This window comes from Eurytemora carolleeae, unplaced genomic scaffold, assembly GCF_000591075.1.
Source record: "Eurytemora carolleeae unplaced genomic scaffold, Eaff_2.0 scaffold477, whole genome shotgun sequence".
NCBI lineage: Eukaryota > Metazoa > Arthropoda > Copepoda > Calanoida > Temoridae > Eurytemora > Eurytemora carolleeae.
The window spans coordinates 220,629-232,074 of NW_019396365.1; the positions used below are offsets into that span (position 1 = coordinate 220,629).

Below are 11,446 nucleotides of genomic sequence, written 5' to 3' on the forward strand. Positions count from 1 at the left end.
AACCCGATTGAGTATTTCAAACGTTTGACAATTCTAGTATTTTGCTCTTGAATCTTATAGATAGTGAGTTAATTTAATTGTAGATGTAAAAGATAAACATTTTATACTGGTGTCCTGTCTAAAGTATTCTATTGTCTTTATTTTGTACTGGTGTCCTGTCTAAAGTATTCTATTGTCTTTATTTTGTACTGGTGTCCTGTCTAAAGTATTCTATTGTCTTTATTTTGAACCAAATCAGATGGTACAACTAGAAAGAGAGGTGGGGGGGNTATCCCACTCTTCTCTTTTTATTACTTTTGTCTGTTTTCTGGTCTTATGATTCATTCGTCAGCTGCAGTTAAGATAATTGTTTTATTTTATTTATAAATCTATTTCTAGATTTTAGATTTTTTAGATTTTCTAAAGGTTCTTCACGAAAACTGCAATTAACATGTAATAAGTCAAATTTTGAACGACTGAGCTTCTCTGTCCTTTGACCTTCAAGAAACGAACACTTTACAGTCTTGCAATCTATATGGCCTGGGCTGAGAAAGTCTATTGCTGACAAAGGAATATCTAAAAATCATTTAGATCCCCCGATCACCCTCCTCCCTTTCCTCTCATGTAACCAAACCTAATAAAGTTATTGTGTTTACTTTATAGGGTTGGTCTGTAAACAATATTTACTATCATGCAGTACACTGTACACTAATTAATCCAAACGTTTTCAACAAATATGGAAAAGACAGGTTTTTACATGATCATTAGTTCTGAAATGATCTTGATATCGAAAAGTAAAAAGAGAAATGTGTTTGATTGATGAAAATTGAAAAGTTTTGACAATCACCAACATTAAACAAGATTAAAAACAGTTTAGAAACAACATTTACATCAGAATAGTTCTATCTTATGTTTCCACATGAACCCACACAGACTTGGTTCACGTGTCGGGTTAGTACGAGTAAATGTATCACTCCGGGTCGTAGTAACTTTGAATTCGAACAGGACCTGCCCTTTTTTGTACCGGCCTAACATATAACAGCATTTACTGACCCGATCCTATGGTACATTACGTCGCCCTAACCAGACTAACATACGACAGGGGTCAATTTTCTTGGCATAGTCCCGTCGGAGGGCTAACTATGACAACTCCCATGGCGCGTTCATACTTTTTACAATACCCGGCCTAGATTTGACCGACCCTACTGGCTTATAGTCCACCGTGGTATGATTACACTGGAAAGGTAAATACAAAGTAATTATTTATATATTTTAGAAACAAATTATTTAAACAGACAAAAAGCTGTGCTAAGTGAACATTATTTGAAGAATGTCTCTTCTGACATTTCTATCAACTGTTAGAAGGAGATCTTTATTCACTTCTCTTCGGGTTTAGCATCATTTATTCACATATATTTACAATACAACGGTTTAATGGACCAAAGATAGGGAGTGAAAGATATAGTCTTTGTATTCGTTAAACTGATTTCGCAAATAAAATATTTGGACAATTTTTACATGATACCATTAGTCCAGGCATTTCAAAATATTGTCATTTTTTGTGTTCAAGTCGTCTATTAACTGTCATATTTCGCGGGACACCCTGTATGTCCCAAAATCAACAACAGCTCTTAAGCAATTATAAAAAAACTGATTTATTCTTAAGTTTCTTAGCCCTATATTTTTGCAACCTGATTGTGTAGACATGAGATTATTTGAAATTGAGATTATTTGATAGTTCATAGTTTTCATTATTTTCGTCTAAGGGAAAGTTGTTAAATATTTAAGGTCTAAGTGAAATTTGATTGTAAATTGTTTGATAGAAACAGAAGGCGGAAAATTTTACAAACATTTTCTAAAGTTGAGAGAATGAAGGGGATATGATTTATATGTAAGTGAATTGAGTTTTTGCCACAAACTCAAGTTTTCTAAGCAACTTGATGGTATAAACCTTTAACATTTCAAACTTATATTGTTTCTTTGTTTCTTTTAACAGAATTCATAGTTTGAAATATCAAACGTATATGACATTGGGTTCAAAAGATGCAGGGATTAGAAAATCAGAGTTTGTGGCAAAGACTATGGCACAAACAAGACTCTTTTTTATTTATAGATCCAATCAGGTAAACTATTTGTATTTTGCTGATGAGATGAATTGTAAGAAATCTTGTTTTCATATAATTTGCATAGTTTGGTTACATTGATTTGGTTTAGAGCTCAATTCTTGTTGGACAAATTGTAGATTGAAACATAAGAAATTTGACAAATTTTTGGAATCTAATTATTCTTTTGCATAAGTTTTCTTCTGTTTCTTTTCTGTGCTTTCTCTGATTTTTAGAAAGCAAAAGATTAATCATAATCTGTATGTTTCCTGTTTTGCTAGATGAAAATCTAAACAGGAAACAGATTTAATTTGAATAAAGGCAGTTGAATAATAAGGCCACAGATTCATTTTACATCCTGTCTTCTCCTTTTCAAACTACCGTAGGTAAATATAATAATTGCTAAAACCAATTTTAATTTTAATTCATCCAACAAATTCCATTTTTATAAATCTGGACTGTAAATGAATAAACTATCATCATTGTAATATATTTTAATACTGAATATCGTAATTCGAATGATTATTAGTTTGTAGTTTCAAAACCAAACTATAAAATTAATTCTTTGCAAAGATATTGGTTAATAGATACCAGGGGCGTATTCAGGAATTTGTCTAGGGGGGGGGGGCTTAACCACGCCTCTGATTTCTCATTGGTTGGAATCTAGGAGGACATCCAAAAGAGAGGATTAAGAAGAAAGTTAAAAGTGTCCACAGCGGATACAGAGATTAGGGATTAAATTTATCCAATACATGAGTTTTTAGCTCAGCTAAATTAGCTTGATTCGCACAATTGCCATTTTTCATGTTGAATGGATTATTTAAAATTATATACTTGATTCTGACAGTCAGTAATCTTCTTAGTCCGCAGTGTTATGGGTCTTATCTCTATTTGCGACCATAAATTATTTACAACAATGATAATAAATAATGACTAAAATACAGTATGTAAGATTCACCTTTTATCTCACTACAAGTATACAAAGTGACTAGAAATGAATAAACTATAATTTTGCCAGAATTTATTGTTCAGTCGAGTAAACAAAATCTACAAGATTACAATATTTCTACACTGATAAAAGGAACATATTTATGATCAATTATACACTGTATAAACCGTGTTAAACATATGATCATTATGATCTCATTCTCAACATATCTGACATATCAAATAGTTGGGTAAGCGTAGCACTGTAGAAGGTGTATACTTCTATACAATCAAATTGTTAGATTTTTTAACTACATTTGATCATCAGAAATACAATTTAACATCATTTTTAATTGCAGCCCATTCTTTAATTTACTTAATTTCAATCCATATAATCAGTTTTCCGGCCCCACCCCCGCCATTCATCAAGCTAATTTTGAGTTTGACGTTTGGTCAGCTTAACATCATATTTCAGATCAACGAAGGGTTCAGGGCAGCAATCATATAGAGTAGAGTGCCTAAAATATAGAGTAGAGTGCCTGAAATATAGAGTAGAGTGCCTGAATTATAAAGTAGAGTGCCCAAAATATGAGCTAAAGTGGCTAAAATATAAGGTTATAGGGTGTCTGTAATATAAGGCAAAGTGCCTGAAATTTAAGGTAGAGTGCCTAAAATATAAGCTAGAGTCAAAATATGAGCTAAAGTGGCTGAAATATAACATCACTAAATCATATTTCGGGATGAAGCTCTGAAGCTAGTATGACAATTTTATCATTATGGAACCGCGGCAGATATAATTGCAATTTCTAAAAACTGAAACATCAATTATTTCTGAAGCTTTGTAAACAATTAAAGGGATGGGAAAATTTAAAGATGAATAAGGCGGAGACGCGAAAATGCATGAAAATAATGTTTTATTTATAATTTAACTTCATGTCAGTAAATATTTAATTTTCTAGTCACTACTTTTCTAAGAATAATTATCTCAAATCCCCCAAAAACTGGTTTCAAATGAGCGCCGGCTTAAATCTTGAAATATTGAATACGACTTTAAGTGGAACCAACCATATTTGAGTTGCGGCTCCAATTATTTAAATACGGCCTCTTCAAAAATATCTACCATATTTACCTGCTAGTTTTAGCCTCTACTAACTCCCACATTGGATTACCGTGGAACAGTGTCAAGGATGCGCTCACTTGCTCAGTCTAGAAAATGTATAAACACTAGAGCTGAAAACTTTAGATTTGTGGATATCGAGCTCCTTGCTTGATCTCCTCTTTTACATAATCTGCAGATTAATTTAATCTTACAATTAAAGTGTTCAAAATGCAACCAATCAGAGCGTTGATTACAGAAACTGAACAAACCATCAGAAGCCGAGAAATTTTGCGCACAATCAATGAGAGACCTCTTATTGGCCGGAACCCAGCAGGGATATCCAAAAGAGATGATTAAACAGAAATTTTAAAGTGACACTGAGGTTACGGATGCATTTCTGCATCTCTTGTCCCATCTGTGTAATCTGTAAGAATATGAGTAGTTCAACAAAAAGAGTTGAATTGACAATTCTTAGATCCACAGTCTGAGAAATGTCAAGATTTAAATTTGTAAAATTTATCAATCATCAAGATTTAAAGACTTGTGCTACCAAGTGGAATTTGGCTCCGGTGATCAAACAAATTTTATTAAAGGGAGTGTTCGCAAAAAATGAATTATCTTTTGCCACATTTGTACATAGTTTATATTTTATAATATTTTATTTTTTAGAAAACGTTTTAACGGATTTCTAAAAATTTGAGTGGTGCGCGGCATTCTTAGATAGTTGCGCAAGCAACAAGAGAAAGAATCAAATTCAAAACAAATGAATTAAAAACTATTATAAAATATAAACTATATACAAATGTGGCAAAAGATATTCGATGACTATAGGTTGTTATATCTGAATGATTTGTTTGAAATTAAATTGATTTTTTACGGTCTAAGTCATATGTTGCAATTTTCTGAATTTGTATGGGCGCTAAGTTATTCGGTATGAGACGTCTTTAACAATTTTCTCCTTATAGACGCAACAGATAGAAGTCAGATTAGTAGCGATCAAAAGCGCTTTGTTATCGCATTAAGCCTATACCCCCTTTCATTTTTCGCAAACACTCCCTTTAAATGAAAATTTGACATTTCTTAGAGTTTATCTTTTCGAAAATAATGTTTAAAAACCAAGAATTGAACCTGAAGGTCGAACACGTACTCTGGGTAGGTCCAGGAGCCCAGGGTCAGAGGACAGCTTACCATAGAGTTATTCAGCTTAGGGATATCACACAGAGATCTAAAGGAAGTGAGTTTTGCCAAAAATTAAAATTTTCTAATTTCCATATCTTTGCAACCCAATGTTATTAACTATTGATATATCAAATTATAAATTCTGTTTGATAAAATAGTTAATTTTGAAATATCAAAAGTATTGTATAGACCATCAGATTGCAAAATTAAAGGGATTTGAATATTTTTGTTTGTGGAAACAAACTTTGTTAAAAAAATATTACAGCTTTTTGTGACAACATTTCCACGTTCAGAAAGGTGTTACCTTTAGAGCAAAGTGACTGAAAGAATTAATGTAAAAATTTTAGTTGTTTTGTGTTTTTTTACTTTTGTCGAATACATTAGGATAATTTATTTGAATAAATCTTTATTTAAATCCATTTAAAGATTTTATGAAAGGGACTGTAAAGGAAATATGAAAGGGGGTAAAAGCTGAAACCAGAGCATTTTAGGAGTTGATCGAGACCCATGTGAGTTCTATCTGATGTTCCTGTCTCGAGAAACTGATGATATAAAACTGTGTCAAATTTATACAAAAATCTATCTATATAAAATGTTGTATAAAAATAGTAGGTTTAAACGGATTATATTCAGCAAATACACAACCAATCTGAAAACAACAATATCCCACACTGTATTTCCATCTTCCCAAAACTGGAATGGCTCGTAAGGACTCCTGATGTGAAAAGGCACATTAAGCTCCATATTTAATAATTTCATAAATTATGAGTGATCCTTCTTCATTAAGAAAATTTGTCTGCCTTAAATCGGATTTTTAAATGACTATAGCCTGGTTCTAGAGAGCTAAATACCACTGTTAGTATCCTGCTTGTTAGTATTAAGGGTAGATCATCTACCATACACGTTCTTTAGAAGTGTAAATACTGGTATTATGCATGAAACCGGTAATACAAAGAGTGATGTTACCTAAATCCAGCAGCAGAGTTGATTTAGGTAGGATAATTTACCCTATATGCTGGTATTAGTTTGGTTTGAGTAGATTTAGTTGAATTAAAGGGATGCATAAATAACGAATGAATACTTTTAAAATGGAAAACAAATTTATACCCCCCTTCCCCACCTCCCTCCACATTTATATTTAGGTGGGTTCTACTTTTATCTGATATTTTGAATATAAATTTTTTTTTAAATACTTGAGATAAACTAAAATAATTAAGAAAAAAAATTATGAAGAAAAAATTTCTTTCTTAAGAAATGTAATTTATTTGAACCATAATATTTCTTTAATTTAAATTTAATTGAAATAGATAAATATCTATGATTAAATATTTCCATGAATTATAATTAATTTCAGTTTTGTGATGATGGAAATACAGTGGGGGGAGCCTTAGAAACTTAGGTTTGCTCCTATTATTATTTGAATTAAATTTTTTTTTATTTTTGATAGTTGATAATATAATAAATAAGTCGATTTCATGTGACCACAACTCCCATCAATGGCAGTGTAGTATCATTATTACGTTTCTCCATCTGTATCGAGTGACCAGTATACTGGACTGCCATTGGTGGGAGTTCTAATCACATGATATTATCAATTATATCTTTGATAAATGAAAAATTATTAAATTCAAATAATAATAGAAGCAAACCTAAGTTTTTTATGCTCCTCTGGTATATCGTCTGGGATATGTTTATACAATATTTTATATATATTTTATCCCAAATTTTGACTGAAACATATTCGTTTGTTTACCTGAATTTAAAAACCGGAGCCCAGTGTACTGTTCCGTTGTAATCTATGTACAGCTTCTGTTTATTCTCCAACAACCTTTTTTTTAAATTTTACTATTAATTTTCATATCTTCCAATATATCAGGTTTTGATTAACTACTGCAAACACCCTGGAACGATGAATTTGGTAAATTTTCTGAAATGTTGAGAAAAAGTTTCAAAGGAATGAATCTTTGCCACAAACTTTAATTTTCTAATGCCCATTTCTATGCAGCACAAGGTCGTAGACCTTAGATATTTTTTGCTATGAATTCTGAATAATTTAAGTGTAGAATATCAAAGGTTTACATCATTAGGTTGCAAAAATATAGGGATTAGAAAATTTGAGTTTGTGGCAAAGACTCAATTCCTTCGCTAAGACAATGATGCGGACGTAATATGAGTTTTCATACAAGGAGAAAAGAATGAATATGACATGTGTAATGTATTATAATTATCTACCAATTATTTTTCAAAAATTATGTTTAAGTTTAGAATGAAAAACTGAACCTTTTGTTAAAATCTCCCTCAGCATCATTGAAGAGGTATATATCCGGAATCCAGAACATATCTGTAGGAACTCGTATTTCCTGTAAATTAAAGGACTGTTGACAAAATTTAACGTGACCCAACATTTTAGTCTTATTCTAAACTGTTTTCATAAGCTGTAAAAGCTGTGGTTGATCAAGAATGAATGAGATATCTATGTTTTTCTAATTGAAAATTTACTATTTCCAATTGTGGTGTCTTAATCATTATATTATCAGATTAAATGTAAATTGTAATTGTTATGTAATTGTAATTCATTAATTGGAAGATCATTTGAAATAAGAATTCTTCAGCTTTTTTCAAGTATTATCTTTCAAATCGTTCAAAAAATGTATAGTTAGGAATCAAGTCGAATACTCATAATATATTTTAAACGTCGATTGGTACTTTTATTATCTTGCATTTGAATTTTCAAAACAAAAGGGTTTCAGACCTCGTCCGGAACTACTGATTTATTTCTTTTTGCAACTCCTTGGGCCTTTCATACCTCCTTTTTAGAAGTTGTAATCCTTCCTTTCATACTGGAGAACAATAACAGTCGAAGTTTTATTTTGTTAAATTTTTGAAGGTTTCAGTCTCAGAAGTTTTTCTCTCTTAGCGTGTGCTCAGTTATATCTGACTGGAGTCCTACCTCTAATCCCATAAAATCCCTGGGATCCCAGCTGATATACTCATCAACCCAGGTCATAGAGATCCATCCGGAGCTGGTCATCACGGCGCTGGCTTCATCCACATCCTTCAAGTTTATGTTCAGCTATCTTTGATTGATGGTTTTAATCTTGAATATTCCAAACTTTGGCTTCTCTTTGAAGCAGAATTCATGTTTTGTAATATTAAAGGTCTACAACTTCAGGTTGCAAAGTTATAAGAATAAAAAACAGGTCTCAACATTTAAGGATTAGAAAATTATAGTATGAGAAGAGTAATTATTTTCTTTAGTGTAATATTTTTCTTTAAATGAAACCAAGAGGGGTTTTAACTGACAATTGTTTGGTATTTCATATTTGAAAGGATGCTTTTAATTGATTAATTTGCAAATTTTTGAAAATCGCAATTTAAATGCAGTAAATCTAACATAAAAAAATAACAATTGCCGAAAGAACAAAATGTTGTGGCATGAAAGGTCGAATAGTTTTGGCTCATGGCTGCCGAAAAACAAAAAAGCTTATATGTGGGATGGAAGAAAAAAAAGGTGGCTCATGGCCGTCTGCCTTCTCTTTCTCACCTGAATTGCAGTTAGAGTAAGATCAATCTTGAGTTTAAGAGGAGTGCTCTCATTTCTCACAGGTCTTGCATTCACATCATAATCACCTTATTATGAAGAATTTGTAGATATTTTCTCAATAATAAGGATCTGTAGACATAAGTTGAAGTTACTCTCCGGTTAAAGAGTTGAGACATGTCATATTCACAACGGTAATCATTAAACCTTGATCTAAGTCTGGGCATCGGTTTTCTATCTAATTGTTAAATTAGGACAACTTCCTGTTTTGTTTTTGTTAATGGACAAATCACTTTTTCTGACACAATATACACAATATTTAGAGGGCATCATTGTAAATCGGACATGGTACTCTATAAATGGAAGGTCACTTGAATTCATGCCTCCAGTCCCTTTAAAAAATATTATTTTAAATCCTCAAATCATCGTATTTCTTAGGATTGAAGTTAGAAAGTAAAAACTAATCAGGTTCCGTCATTTTCTTCCTGATAAAGAAAATATTTCACAGTTCACAGGTTTCAGTTAAACCCGACGTCAAACTTTCAAACTTCGGACTTTTCATTTATTTCTTTTTTTGGGACTCTAAAATTTACCTTCCTTGAGCTTAGTTAAATACTGAATCAAGGTTCTGTGCTCCGACATGTAGTTGGAGCTGCATAGCCCAGTATACAAAAGAACCAGGAGTAAAGATATTCTAAACAGGTATAGTTGGAGCTGCATAGTCCAGTATACAGTAGAACCAGGAGTAAAGATATTCTAAACTAGTATAGTTGGAACTATATAGTCCAGTATACAGTAGAACCAGGATTAAAGATATTCTAAACAAGTATAGTAGGAGCTATATAGTCTAGTATACAGTAGAACCAGGAGTAAAGATATTCTAAACAAATACAGTTGGAGCTATATAGTCCAGTATACAGTAGAACCAGAAGTAATTATATTCTAAACTAATATAGTTGGAACTATATAGAGTCCAGTATACAGGAGAACCAGGAGTAAAGATATTCTAAACTGGTATAGTTGGAACTATATAGTCAAGTATACAGTAGAACCAAGAGTAAAGATACTCTAAACTAGTATAGTTGGAACTATATAGTCTAGTATACAGTAGAACCAGGAGTAATTATATTCTAAACAAGTATAGTTGGAGCTATATAGTCCAGTATACAGTAGAACCAGGAGTAAATATATTCTAAACAAGTATAGTTGGAACTATATAGTCTAGTTTACAGTAGAACCAGGAGTAGTTATATTCTAAACACGTTTAGTTGGAACTATATAGTCCAGTATACAAAAGAACCAGGAATAAAGATATTCTAAACAAGTATAGTTGGAACTACATAGTCCAGTATACAGTAGAACCAGGAGTAAATATATTCTAAACAGGTATAGTTGGAACTATTTAGTCTAGTATACAGTAGAACCATGTAGTCTAGTATACAGTAGAACTATATAGTCTAGTATACAGTAGAACCATGTAGTCCAGTATACAGTAGAACCAGGAGTAAAGATATTCTAAACTAGTCTAGTTGGAACTACAGGGTTGCCCACAAAGGAAAAGACTTGAAAGACAACTGTCTTTATCACAAGAACAAATTGTTTTATCCCTTTATCTTTGCATCCTGATGGCGTAAACCTTTGATATATAATCTGACATAATTCATTTCTGAAATATCTATGGTCTATGGACATTGGGTATTGATATAGGGATTATAAAATCAGAGTTTCTGTCAAAGACTTAATTCCTTGGGTTATTTTTTGGCCTTAAATTGATGGTTCCCTGCCACGTTATTTTACTGGTTTCTTCTTTTGTGATAGAAGTTAGAAGAACATCAAAAAATGACATCCAAAAAAAATTAGACAAAAATCAACTTAAACGTATTACAATTTACAGAGTTACAGGTCGTCATTGAGTCTGGTATAAAGTAGGACCAAAAGTAAAGCCATTTTAAACCAGAATATTTGTAGATATCTAAAATTTTTAATCATAATATCTTAGCAAATTGATGGTGCAAACCTTTGATATTTTAAAATTAGATTAATAGATCTACCAGAATTCATAGTTTGAAATATCTAAGGTCTACGGCATTGGGTTGCAAAGATATAGTGATTAGAAAATTTGAGTTTGTGGCAAAGACTCAAATCCTTTCCGTAAAAGTTCATTAATTAGATCGACCCCCACCCCACTTTATAGTCATACGTCGTTTCAACAGTTTGTTTTTAATCTTATAAAGATATTTATTAGTTTAATAGAAAATACAATAGATTATGTAAAAAGTATATGATGAAAATACGAACCTCTCCATATTTGTTGGATGAAAGAACTAAACTAAATGTATTTTGTGTCCACCCATCCTTTATCTACAATTTCATATCATTCAATTAAACCCAATTTACATGTCGACTGTTGTACTTTATGTCTCAACTGTGTATTTGTATGTATAAAAGAGTCAATGATCTTTCTTTTAGGGGATGTCATTTTTATAATTTGAAAAATTTAAATGTTTATTTATCATTTTAATTGAAAGTGCATACACTAAAAGTGTGTGATAGAAAATATTTTTTTTAAGTATTTCAAGTTCTTTGATTTAAATCAAAATTATTGGCTGAATTTATGAA

At 31.5% G+C, this 11,446-nt stretch overlaps 1 protein-coding gene across 1 annotated transcript; it reads right to left on the bottom strand.

Annotated features, from left to right (window-relative positions):
* Positions 1 to 3,085: 3,085 nt before the first annotated feature.
* LOC111701794 (neuronal acetylcholine receptor subunit alpha-6) lies at positions 3,086 to 11,195 on the bottom strand. The gene is made up of 9 exons (XM_023473217.1): positions 11,126 to 11,195; positions 9,421 to 9,521; positions 8,831 to 8,916; positions 8,237 to 8,341; positions 7,567 to 7,646; positions 7,040 to 7,114; positions 5,236 to 5,332; positions 4,138 to 4,214; positions 3,086 to 3,526 (listed from the first exon to the last, which is right to left on the bottom strand). Exons 1-9 carry the CDS (start codon positions 11,131 to 11,133, stop codon positions 3,439 to 3,441), a joined length of 717 nt encoding a protein of 238 aa, XP_023328985.1. The 5' UTR covers positions 11,134 to 11,195; the 3' UTR covers positions 3,086 to 3,438.
* Between the last annotated feature and the right edge of the window lie 251 nt (positions 11,196 to 11,446).

Excerpts from the sequence above, each read along its gene's own strand:
- LOC111701794 (XM_023473217.1), bottom strand. Across the intron at positions 8,342-8,830 it reads TTACTCTAACTGCAATTCAG|GATGTGGATGAAGCCAGCGC; the intron begins GTGAGAAAGAGA and ends ATAAACTTGAAG. Across the intron at positions 3,527-4,137 it reads GTAGAGGCTAAAACTAGCAG|GCACTCTACTCTATATGATT; the intron begins GTAAATATGGTA and ends TCTATATTTTAG.